Source organism: Myotis davidii, unplaced genomic scaffold, assembly GCF_000327345.1.
Source record: "Myotis davidii unplaced genomic scaffold, ASM32734v1 scaffold309, whole genome shotgun sequence".
In the NCBI taxonomy this organism is placed as follows: domain Eukaryota; kingdom Metazoa; phylum Chordata; class Mammalia; order Chiroptera; family Vespertilionidae; genus Myotis; species Myotis davidii.
In genome coordinates, this window is record NW_006383013.1 from 2,192,639 (window position 1) to 2,205,725 (window position 13,087).

Below are 13,087 nucleotides of genomic sequence, written 5' to 3' on the forward strand. Positions count from 1 at the left end.
TCCAGAAATTATCTGTCCTATCTTTTGTCTCTGTGTATTGTTAAGCTTTGTTGCTCTCTTTGTGAGAAATTGAGTAAGAAATTTGAAAAAGAAGTCAGTCTTGTATTGAAGAAATGGTATTGATAATGAATGTTTAAGTATTTACCAGGAGCCGGCACTGCGCTGCTTTACCTGCAGTCCTTCAGGTAATTCTCCCAGTTCTGTGAGGAGCACTGATTATCCCCCTCTCACAGAGGAAGAAACTGAAGCTTGTGAAGTTAAGTAACTCCCAGAAGTCACGTGGCTAATCAGTAGCGATGTGCTGGCAAATACAGACCTCCCCGCTTATCTGTGGTTTTGCTCTCTCAGTTACCCATGGTCAGCGTGGTCTGAAAACAGTAAATGGAAATTTTCAGAAATAAGCAGGTCGTAAGTTTTAACCCATTGTTCGCCATAAGCGTCTGTAGACACAAGCGGCAGACCTTCCCCACACGCCACGCGCATCTATAGAAAAAACTGTTTTCCCTAATGGCAGGCCTGACCAACTTTAAAATCGTTTTTCATGAGAATTTTCAGCTGAAAATATTCAAGAACGCCCTAATTGTGAGTGATATGTTTATTTTTATATATTAATTGCAAATTGATTTTTAAAATTAAATTCAAAATATCGTAGCATGTGGGATGGTTTCCGTTTTGGACACAAGACATTTAGCTTTAAATTGCACGATGTTCTGAGTAACGTGGTAAAAGCTCACTTTGTCCCATTTGTCCAGCATAGTTATGCTATATACACTACCTGCGTGTTAGTCACTTAGGAGCTGCCTCTGTTATCAGATCAGTTGTCACAGTGAGAGAGACCACGCTCACATAGCTTTTATTACAGTATTTGTTATAATTGTTCTGTTCTATTATTAGTTGTTAATCTCTTACTGTGCCTAATTTACTAGTATAAATCAAACTTTTTCATAGGTATGTATGTATAGGAAAAAACATAGTATGTATGGAGTTTGGTACTGCCCTCAGTTTCAGGCATTCGCTGAGGGTCTTGGCACCTGTGCAGATAAGGGGCGGGGAACTACTGTATTTAACAGACAGCTCTTGGGGCGGAGCAGGGGAGACATCTTCATTGGTAGTGTTTGCCGGTTTCTGTGGTGTAAATACTCCCACCATGGTTGGTTTCAAGCTCCCAACATGACATAATGGACCACGGAGCTAGGAAGAGATGGGCAGTAGCACACTAGTGCGTGTATCATATTTTCACCATACTGCTACATTAGATGTAAATAATTTCCAGAGTATAGGTAAAGTAAAATGTAGTAAAGTTTAGGAAGCAGTGAGTTTTGAGCATTACTTTCCTTTTTAATGTAGTTTATTTCATTGTAAAGGTGTATAATTTAATCTTTAATAATGTTTATGTTTAACAGCCTGCATGCAGAATTCCTAAAAACTTAGCCTTTGGTTCTTACAAGCCAGCATGAACCAGCTGCTCTAGTCCGCCACCTCCAGCAGTGGCGGAGCTGGAATTCAGGCATGGGCTTTGGGCGTCACTGCGCTCTCACGGCCTCCGTCTTTGCTGTGGGAAGTGGTAGGCTCGTTTCTCCGCCCTGCTGGCTGAGGAGGCTTGTCTCCACTCAGATTGGATATTTGCTCTCCTATCCTGATGTTCAAATTACCTGCTGGCCCATGTCCTCAGCTCTGCTGAGCCTCCGCCTGGAGTCATGTCTACAACAGACCCAGGCTGAGTAGAGAAGAGCCGAAGGCCAGGTCTTTAAAGCTCTGTGACATGAAGCAGAATCTTCAGGCTTGGCCAGGCCTCTCTTCCTTGTTATGCTTTCTCTTCTATCAAATCCATTGCAATTGCTTTTAGATAATGAATTCTGATGTCTATGCTGGGTCCTCTGGAGAGAACTCATCGTCTTCTACCTTACCCTGGTCCAAGCATAGCCCGGAGTCTGGCCCAGACCTCCTGCTTCGTTGGCAGAGCTGGGACAGAGCTCTTTATGCCCCAAGTGGTGCCCTGAAGTCTCTAGGTCACACCAGACTTTCCAAACTTACCATCACGAGCACCTCTGCCTGAAACACAGTTGGCAGTGACCTCGGGGTTCCATTTACTTTGTTCATGTGAGCGGCTTACCTGCATGTCCCCATCTGAAGAGTTAGGAGGGAAGAATGCAGGTCTTGTGCCATGCACGCCTTGTGCCATGCGCGCATGCTAGAAATGAAGTAGGTTGCAGTACCTTCCTCCACGAACACAGAGGAAGCTCCGACAGCAGTCTGTCGTGCTACAGTCTGGAGGAATGTGATTAATAATAAATCATCCAACATTAAGCGCTGACAAGTCAGAGACAGCTGGTTTCCCTGAAATCATGTTAGAGATCAGGGTATTTGTTCTGTGATTCCTTGGATTCTGTCTTGGTTGAATACAGAAGACAGGATCAGGCTAGGACAAACCCAATCCCATACTTTTGTGACTGTCCCAGGTGTGACTGCTTTAAGCAGTGTTCGGCTTTCTGGGAGAGGCACGGGACTTCTCCACGCTGTGTGAAGGGGATGCATGTATGAGGGATGAAAGGAGGTGAGAGGCCCTGAATGCAGACAGGCCCATATTGGTGAGGACCACTGCCCAGGGAGATCTTAGACCACTTAGATTTGTATTTGACTAGAAAGAAATGAGGCTTGGTGTTCTAGGATGTCTGTTCAAAAGCTGGAGTCTGTATAAAGGGCCATAATGTTTTCTGCAATGAGAAGAGATAGGTAGAGTTGTAGAGCTGCTCCAAATAGTCTTTGCAACCAAAATCACAGCAAGTTGTGGCCTCGGATGACTGGTGGCGTTGTGGCTTTGTGTTCTTCCAAATAGATGGCCATGTTGCTTTAGTCAGTTTGAAGACTGACAGCCAGATATGGCTTAGGTGAGGTGAGAAGGGACAGGCATGTTTATGCATCTGAGTTGGACATAGCACATCACTTAGCCCTCAGGTGGAGAAGTCTTTTCTTTCTGACTTATCACACATGGAAATTAGTTCCCAAAGAAGGACCTAATCTAGCTAGAGCAGAAATCTCTGGGAGAGGTATAGGGGACCTCTTACCCTAGCAGGAAATGAACTTGATCTAGCTTTAGGTTCTACCAACTTTCTAAAAATTCACAGATGTTCAGTGTATGTGTGTATGTGTATGTGTGTGTGTATTCGTCTGTATATACACACATAGGACACATACTGGGAATGTGATTCCTGAGTCCATAAGTGTGGTTGACAGACTAGGTTTACCTAAAAGGCCCTTTAAGAGAAAGTTCTTGAAAGATGATTACAGAATTGAGACACCATCATTTAAAAGTGCCCGAGGCGAACGCCTTTGAAAATTGCAGCAGTGGAGGGACAGAGAAAGAACCACGCAGCCCTTGATTGTTGTGCGGCTCCCTCAGGACCCGTCCTCCCCCTCCCCCTCTGTTTCTCATCTGATAAGAGAGAGAGCAGCAGTAAGACTCCTCATCTATCTTATGAAAATCCGATTCGGAATGGCTGTGATCAAAACCAGCTGGCTGTCACCAGCAGTGGCCTTGCACGGAGGGGACCGCTCAGAAGAGTTCCGTGTGTGAGGGTGGCACGGGTGGCACTGATCAAAGTAGCATTTTTTTAATAAATATATATAAGGAAAATACAAAACTAAGGATTTAGAATGAAAGCAGTGCAGTTTGTCTTGTTTTTTTTTTTTGAGTGTAACACAAAGAGGATGAAATAGAATCAGATATGCCTGGTTTCTTCTGGCGGCTCTGAGAAGGTGTTTTCTGTCACTTTAATGCCGTGTCACTCATCTTGGGTCCTATTAAAGAGAATGGAGAGTTCCTCAGTTTCCATTCCTTCCAGCCACTTTATTCCTCTAAATTTTTAAAGTGCTTCACCCCTCCTTGTTCTTCACATAACTCAGCAGATCAAAGCTGGAACCACCACGAAGCTCTGAGAGCTGTTGGGAGTGGGGAAGAGCATTCCTAGTCATTGTTTTTTGTTTCCTTCACCTGTCCGTAGCCAGTGATGCAGTGCTCCCTGGAGGTCACCGCAGCAGGTCCTCCCAGCGCCAGGCTCCTGGGCCGAATGGGATCTTTTCCCACAGAGAATCCTGTTGAGCTGTGCTCGTCTCTTGCGAGCACCACCTCTGAATGGCTCGAAAGGCTCAATCCTGGTTGATGACCCTTTGCATGGCTGATACAGATTCTTTTTTTTTAATTGATTTTTTTTTAGAGAGAGGGGAAGGGTGAGGGAGGGAGAGAGAGGAACGTTGATGTGAGAATGAAAAATGGATTGGCTGCATCATGTACCCCCTACCAGAGATCAAGCCAGAAATCTGGGCATGTGCCCCGATTGGGAATTGAACTGGCAACTTTTGGTGCACGGGATGATGTCCAACCAACTGAGCCACACCGGCCAGGGCGATACAGAATCTTATTCAGCACTCAGCACTTCAGGTGATGGGAAAAACCTCATTCTGGGGTGTTACATTCGTGGCTCCTTCAGAAATGTTACAACTCCCCTCTGTGGAAGATATTATGAGATCTGGCTTTCACAGGCCATGATACACCACGAGCTGAGGCACCACTCTTAGCAAAACCCCTTTTCTGCTCATGAACCAGCAACACCACACTGTGCTGAGGCCGGGCTTATCTCAGAAACCGGAATCAGTCTGAACCTTCCGCTCCAACCCATCGTCCACCAGGAGAGTCCCCCCAACTTGGGGGCTGTGAGGAACAATCAGCTGTTTTGATCTTAAGGTCTGTGATCTTTCCCCGGCAGCATTAGGAGAGATTCGGCCTGGCAGGAGCATGGCGGTATTTCAACATACCGGACACGGGTGAAAATCAAACGCACAGACCCAGCCTGGCCCCTCAGGATGGCGCATCTCTTTCTCTCTGTTGCTCTATCACATACTTCTTCCGGGACCTGCCCCCAGACACTCGGCCGCACCTTGGGCCATGCATTTTGCTCACGGCCAGTCCTGTCTCTCGGCCTTGGCAGCGTGGCTCTCTAGCCAACATTACAGTTTCCAGCCTCCTTTCTCTTTGCCTTTCTCCCACTCTGCCTGCAATGAGTGCAGGCTGGGCCAGCTTGACTCAGGCGAAATCACAAGGGATGCGTCTTCATAAAGCGGACCTGTCGGGAACCTGCAGAGTTTGTGCCCTTCGACCCCTGACTCCGGGAGAGCAGGGGACCGGTGGTGCTGGGCCCAGGCTCACACCGGAGCTCCTCTGAGACCGTCTCTTCCCCTTGTTCCTTCGGGTGTTTGAAGCCTGTTGCCTACTGCTTTCCCCTTTTCTTCTCCCTTTTAAAAAAATTCTCCCTTTTTTCACTTAGAAAAAAAATTATTTATACGATTGAGATCCACTAATTAAAGCCATTTTCTGGTATTTGGTTACTGGAGCGTTTGATGTCTCTCTGACAAGACCATGAAATGCACGGAGGATCCACGGGGACAGGATTTGCTGAACACGGCTCTTTGTAAATGAGGGGACACAGTGTCGCCGCAGCTCATGAATATGAAACGCCCATGATGCCACCTCAGTGGACTTGGGAACACAGATGAATCCTGTCATGGGCTAAATGAGACCAATTTCTTTCACTTAACTTCATCTTCAATCAGACCTTCTTCCATTTGCCTGTTTAAAATTCCCTATACGTGATGCAGAAGGTAACAGCGTTCAGTAAAACAAAGTTTTGCAGCTGCAGAGAAAAATTATAATGATTTCTAGTTTAAGTTGCTGTCTCCTAAAACTGTGGATGTTGTTTCCTTTTGCCTATGAGCTCTGCTGAGGTCTGTTAACTTTGGTCACAAAATTGGGGGTTGCTTGTATTGTGGTGTCCTTAAGCAGCATGTCCAGATCCCTTTCATGTCGATTGGTTGTTGAGCTTGGCTGTGGATGGTGACTGTGGTCCCGTCACGGCCTGTGGGTGCTCGGCAGTGGCCAGGGCACTGAGTGGGAAGGCAGCTCTGGGAAGAGATTGTATGTAACCAGGCAGGGCCTTTGGCGTTGGGAGCTCAGTTCGTGGTTGAAGTGAGGGACAGATGTCATCAGTGAGTACCTCAAGGAACCTGGCAAGTTAGACCAACCCTGTATTATTTACTAAGGTGTCAGGGTAAGAACGTGCTGGAGGACAGCACAGTCTTGACGTAGCTCTAGAAACCCTCCTGCAAGTGACCAGGAAATTCCATTCAGAAAGCCCCAACCAGCCTCGTTGAGCGTCACCCCATGCACCAAGAGGTCACTGTTTCGATTCCCAGTCAGGGCACATGTCCTGTTGCAGATTCACTCAGTCTTCAGTAAGGGGCGTGCAGGAGGTAGCCCATCGATGTTCCTCCCTCTCTCTCTTAAAAAAAAAAAAAAAAAAGAATAAAAACGTTTAAAAAAAACACGAAAGCGCCAACCAAGAAAATCAGCAGAGTAGACCCTAAAGGGACACAGAGAGGAAGGCTTACTATGGGCACAGGGCCAGGTTGGGGTGTGTCCTGTGTTCTCTCCATCCTGTGGACCCAGGGCCAGGTTGGGGTGCCTCCTGTGTTCTCTCTGTCCTGTGGGGCCCAGGGCCAGGTTGGGGTGCCTCCTGTGTTCTCTCCGTCCTGTGGGGCCCAGGGCCAGGTTGGGGTGCCTCCTGTGCTCTCTCCGTCCTGCGGGACTTACATTCATGTTCCAGGTGAAGAGCCTGAGAAATGCTCAGGGGCACTCATTCAGGCTGAGTCGAGTCTCAGAAATCACTTTCTGTTCTAATTATACCCAGACTGGCAAACAACAGCCGGATTGAATGCCGGCGATCACGAAATGCACGCAGGGAGCGGGGGCAGCTTCACAGGAAGAGGCCGGCGGCTTCTACTGTCTGGCCACAGGGGCCGACACTGCGACTCCACTGGGTGGTTAGTGTTTTAGTGCATGGGTCTATGTTCCTATTCGTAATGAATGTATTCCAGGGCTAGGGCAGCTTTTCGCATTTTTTAAACCAGGTGGAATTGATCCTACTGGTATTCCCATATGTTTTCCTTATGTATTTCTATTATTTATCTAAGCAGCCCTCATTTAAGCTGGTAGTTGGTGTATTGGTGGATCTGTTGGCAGACCAGTGTTCTGGTATTGTCAGGAGTTTCCCATTTGGCAACAATCTTTCTCTTTGAAATAAGTTCTTATTGCTTTTGCTGTGCATTAACAAGCCCCAGAAAGTGGATTATACAGTAAGACACACTAGCGATCCCGGAAGAAACACACAGGGAGCAGTGGGAAGAAAAAAAAGCGTGGGTCCCAGCCTCAGGATAGAGGTCCATGCGGACCACGTTTGAATGACTTCCTCTGTAGCTTTGACCCCACTCATCCATTGCTTCCTGCATACACCCGGACCCTTCCCAGCAGGAGCAGCTCTGAGGGGAGGCGAAGCCTTTGCTAGGATGTTGTCAAATCTAGGAAGTACGCAAGGAACCCTCTTGGTTATTCTTGTGAAGCGAACCCATTTAGGCAACTTGGGTATTCAGGGGCACTTACACTGTAATGTGATAGAATAGAGAAGATTGACACGGCTCTTCCATGTGTGTGACTTTCGGGTGTGAGAGGCATCTGTGGACTCAGTTTTGTTCTGTTCTCCTTCAGTTTGCCAGTCCTTGGGAATGCAGAAGTGACCAGGATGTAGTCCTTGCCCTCAGCTAGTTCACTATCTAGGGGCAGGCCGAGGGCCGGTATCACTTACTTTACCTACTGCAGGGTAGTGAGGTCTACCCTGTGGCCTTGAATGAAGAATGCCGGAAAGACAAAGTAGCAAGCTCTGAATTCTGCCTGTTGGATTCCGAGATGATTCATAAAAGAAGGCGTGTGTATTTTCCTTATTCTGTTCATTTATTATTTTTTTACATATAGACCCTCTTTGCAACGTTGCTTAGTCTAGTGGTTCTCAACCTTCCTAATGCTGCGACCCTTTAATACAATTCCTCATGTTGTGGTGACCCCCAACCATAAAATTATTTTCGTTGCTACTTCATAACTGTAATGTTGCTACTGTTATGAATCATAATGTAAATATCTGATATGCAGGATGTATTTTCATTGTTACAAATGGAACATAATTAAAGCATAGTGATTAATCACAAAAACAATATGTAATTATATATGTGTTTTCCGATGGTCTTAGACCCCTGTGAAAGGGTCGTTCGACCCCCAAAGGGGTCGCGACCCACAGGTTGAGAACCGCTGGCTTAGTCCATCGTGGTTTCCCCTAATGTGCCTCAGAGGTGTCTTGTGTGTAACAAGCACTGGTCCCTGTTTCCTGGCTGGTTGATACAGATCTTCCTCACCTGGCACTAGGCACCTCTCTCCTGCCTCACTCTGTGCCACTCTGCCCCGGGCCCCACATGCCACCCACACCGGCCTGCCTTCAGTTTCCTCAGTGTTACAGGGTGCTTCTCACCTCAGTGCCTTTGCACATGCCATCCCCTGCCTGGTTGAATCCTGCTTATCCTTCAGCTTTCAGCTGCATTGTCCCTAATTCAGGGAGCTTCCCTAACTCCCACCCCACCCCCAAAATTCTAAATTAGGTCCTCCCTGGATGGGAGTAAGTACATTATGGAGCATCTGGTCAATAACATTAGGTGGCCACTTAAAAGAATAAGATGTATCAGTACATTATCAGGAAGGATAAAAGCAAGTTACAGATAACATGAATGGAAAGTGGTCCCATTTGTAAACATTGTTTTAAAGGATGTGTGTGCTGTGGTAGGCATAAATTATTTTCAGTAAGTATATGCAAGAATTTGTTAATAGCAACTACCTCTAGGGAGACAAACTGGGGCTCATGTAAGGAAAGAGAATTTTCATTTTAAACTTTTCTGCAGTATTTGTATGTATTACCACATAGGATATTATTTTTACCTTTAAAAATAAGACAGGTAGGCCCTAGCTGGTTTGGCTCAATGGATAGAGCGTCGCCCTGCCGACTGAAGGGTCCGAGTTCGATTCTGGTCAAGGGCACATGCCTGGGTTGTGGGCTTGATCCCCATTGGGGGGCATGCAGGAGGTAACCAATCAAAGGAAATACCCAAGAACAGAGGACATTGAGTCTCAGGCAAAGTGAAAGCTGTTGGTCAGCAGGCAGTGTCTCACCTATAGGAGGCGTCTCTGTGCCTTTGCAAAGAAAGCGCAGGTGAGGTGTGGACAAGCTCGGGGTGCAGTCAGACAGGAGTGGGAAGCTTGGTTCTGTTATTAATGGTTTCACCCAGTGCAAACTGCTGATGTTCCTCAGCCTCAGTGCTCTCATCTGGAATATGGGCAGGAGTAAATGAGAAAACGGTGGTAGAGAACTATAGTTTTCTCTCCATGCTCAATATTACATCTGGTAAATGAATCCAAATAGCATGGCACTTAGCATTTTATAAAGATTGTTGCATTTAATACAACTGAATGCAGTGGGCACAATTCTACCAGCTTCATAGATGAGGAAACTGAGGCACAGAGAGGATAAAGTCACACAGCTAGTACATGGGCGAGTCGAAGCCAGCCATCCTGCCTCCAGAGCCTGCACTCGTAACTGCTGGACAGGAGTCCTACCCATATACTTAACTCATTGTTTCTGTTCATGTTCTTCAGCATCGTGGAAGAAAATGAGAATAAAGTTAACACAGTTATTAGGTTTTTTAAAGAAGCGATAGCTTTCAACAGTACTAGAGCAGACTCTTGTATTCCTCTTGTCTCTATTAAAATCCTGTGCGTTTGAAAGTTAAACTTGACAACCTGAATGAGACTGGGTCACGAGTCCAGGTTTGCAGGCAAGTAGCTCTGCCGAGTGCAGGCAGGGCCGTTTCGTGTAGGTAATTTTGTGAAGAGGTGGATTTTTTAAGTCCATTTTCTTTTTCTAGATTTGTTCATGGTATGTGTGTGGGATTAGGGCAGGGGCGGAGGGCCGCGGAAGGAGAGAAAGAACAAAAATTCCCCAAACCTATTATGTACACATGAGCAAGTACTTGTCTGTGATTATAAATCAGAAACTGTAAAATTGTGAAGTTCTTTGAAGTTTGCCCAAAACCTGCTCCACGGCCACCTGTTCCACTGGGGCCGGGAGTTGGATGGCCTGACTCTGCTGCGATGGCTCAAGCTGTCACTGCACCGGAATGTTCCAGCTTGCCTTGGCCTGGCTGTCATCGCTGGCTCTGTCCCACTCAGGCAGTGCACCGGGTTCTGTTGGGCACCAGGCTTCCAATTAGAGAGAAATCCCACTGTGTGGCCAGCCCCACCAGTGCCACTCTGAGAGGCGCCTTTGCCAAGGCCCGGACTGACCTCTGACCTGTCACAGATGGGCCAGCCCCACACTCCCTGGTGCACATTTGGAGGAGGGGGTGGGGATGAAGCGAGAGGCCTGTGGGGAGTCAGAGTGGACACTGGGCCACAGTGCAGTCCTCAGCGCTGGGAGAAGCTGGGCCGAGTTGACAGGGCCCAAATGCGAGTGTGTGGAGGGAAAGGGGACTTTGGGAAGACCCGTCCTGAGCCCCACACTCAGCAGGGGCACTTTCTTACCAACTTCTGAATATTCATCTCAGGCTGGACTCCAAGTCCGAGGAGAGCCAGGAGCAGCTAACTGGATCACTAGCTGTCACGCTGCTGATGGTGCATGGCACAGCCAGCCTCCCCTACCCCGCTGCTGGGTCTGCGCGGTCGCACCAGCCTGGGGGCCCCACCCGCCCTGGGCTCCAACGGCACTGTCAGCGGCAGCCCTCACCATGGAGTGTTAGTTATGTGGAGCGAGAGTGAGGAAGAAAGCTAAATTTCCGTTAGCGTAAGACAGAATCCTAGAGAATTCCATCTCTAATTCTTCAGCATGATAGGGAGATGCAGTCCAAGCTCCGAGCAGCTTCACAGAGGACTTGCCGAATGTGGCTCATCGTTTTGAGGGTGGTGTATATGTCTTTATTTCCCCTATCAGCCATTTCTTTTTATTTTACCTCTTTCATTCTTTTAATTACTCTCTTTCTTCGCCTGTCTCTTTCTCTGTGTGTCTTATTTTCTGTGTCTCCCTTGCATACTTTCTCTTTTTCCAGGTACAGCATCCGGAACGTCACAGTCTGAAGCAGCAATACAGACTCCAGGCTCGGAACTGCCACACAAATACTTGGGCTTCCCTTGACTCCAGCAGCCTCAGTTTAAGTACTGAATAGCCTGACAGAGGCGAGGGTCTTCATTTTCTTGAAATGATTCTGCATCTCTTTTAAAAATAATATTGAATTCAGCCCATGGAAGCAGAAATGAAGGGTTTTTTACTTTCCTCTCTGGGATGTTTTCCTCCTTTTGATAGTTGTGTTGGTTTGGGAATTCTGGGACTGTCTCAGCCCACGTGGCCTTTTTTCACTCTGCCCCTCTCTGCAGTCTGGTTAAAACAAAGAAAACCCTCTACCGGTCAGTGATACTCGCTGGAGAAGGAAATTCTTCCGTCGGGTGTTAGGTTGTCCCCAGGAGGACGTGGGCTATTTTTGTACCTTAAGTCAGTTGCCACCGTTAAGTGATGTGCTGCCTGTTTCTCCATTTGCATGACGCCGTTAAATTGGTGAAAGAAGTGGCCTTGGGGCTCCTTCTGTGTCTGTATGTCTGTCTCATGTGGAGAGTCCAGGCAAGGAAAGTCTCTGTGCGACAGCAAGAGCAGCGTCATCTTTAGGAGCAGCACTGTTTTGCAGTAGACCTGGCAAATGCAGGCCTGATCTCGGATACACGGCTGGGAGCCAGGCTGTATCATTACGTGTACAGTGACCTTCAGATGCAGGCTCAGGGCCATGGAGACTGTGATGATTGCAGAGACTACAATGAGCTAATGCACATGTGCACCTCGGTCACGGGGAGGTCATAGTGACCTTCACCTCGTGGCACTGCGCTTTCTCAGTTCCTCTGTCTCCAACCATTGCCAGGCTTATTCATTGATCCCCCTTCCCTCTTCTCCTCTAATGCTGCCTGGGACGCTCTGCTCATTTCTTTACATTTCTCCTTGGAGACCCAAACCAGTGACTCTTAACCTGGAGTGAACATCAAGATCGTCAAAGAAATCTTATGGAAAATACAGATGCCTGAGCCCTACCCAGGAGGTTCTAATCCAGCTGGTTCTGGGGTAAAGCCCAGGATTTGGGACTTGTTGACATTCTACCTTTGATTCTAATGTGCACCTGTAGTTTCAGTCCCACAGCCCTGGACCGGGAGCCCCTGGCGGCCAGAGACTGTGTCTGTCTGTCCATTCTACCCCCAGCTGATAGCCCCATGCTGGCCTGTTGAAGGAATAAGTAACACATGAGGAAGCAGGCAAGACCCCTCTTCATGCTGCTGACCATTTTGCCGCCTCCTCTTGTTGCAGATATTCCTGTTATTCCGGATCTGGAAGAAGTACAGGAAGAAGACTTCGTTTTGCAGGTGGCAGCCCCGCCCAGGTATGTTAAATTAGGTCTGAAGCTGGAGGGAGGCAGGGAACATGCGAGCTAATACATTTCAAGTGCCATCCACAGTGGTGCTGCCCCCCAGTGCAGACCCAGATGCTGGTGGGGGGCTCCCTCCCAGGATTCCCATTTTATTAGATACTTTCTTCCCAGATTGGTCTTCCCTAGCTGCCTAGGAGGCTCTGGGACGGTGGCCCAGCAGCACTCCTGGAACTGGTCCTGCCTGTGGTTTCCTCACATTCTCTCTCCTGCAGTGTCCAAGTAAACCGCGTGATGACCTACCGTGACCTGGACAATGACCTCATGAAGTGCGCAGCCTTTCAGACCCTGGTGAGTAGAGCGGCTCCTGCATAGAGGGGTGGACTCCAGGCAACATCCCCAGGGATTTCTCATCTCCTCCATGCGCCTCTGAGGTTGCCTGGCAACAGTCCTTTTGCTGGAGGCACCATCCTTGGGTATTGCAGCGTCTCTGGGCTGCACATTCCAGTGTTTTCCAGCACAGCTCCCACCTGCTTCCATGGCTGCCCCTTGGGGTCAATAGATACACAGGCCCCAGAGAATGGCTGCTGCCATGCCTTGCCCTCCTGATGTTGACCTTCCCCCAGAGAATGCCCAGCCTGGGGGTATCGTGGCGTTCCCTCAGTGGCTGTGTGGTCCACTCACATTCCTACTCTTTCAGAAAGCATTC

General features: G+C 48.0%; 1 protein-coding gene across 1 annotated transcript in view; it reads left to right on the forward strand.

The window, feature by feature from the left end:
* IFT43 (intraflagellar transport 43) overlaps positions 1 to 13,087 on the forward strand; it is a 71,079-nt gene that overhangs the window by 57,290 nt on the left and 702 nt on the right. Inside the window, exons 6-7 of the mRNA XM_006778810.2 lie at positions 12,321 to 12,393; positions 12,654 to 12,729. Of these exons, the coding sequence (XP_006778873.2) occupies positions 12,321 to 12,393; positions 12,654 to 12,729 (149 nt within the window). The remainder of the gene's footprint in view (positions 1 to 12,320; positions 12,394 to 12,653; positions 12,730 to 13,087) is intronic.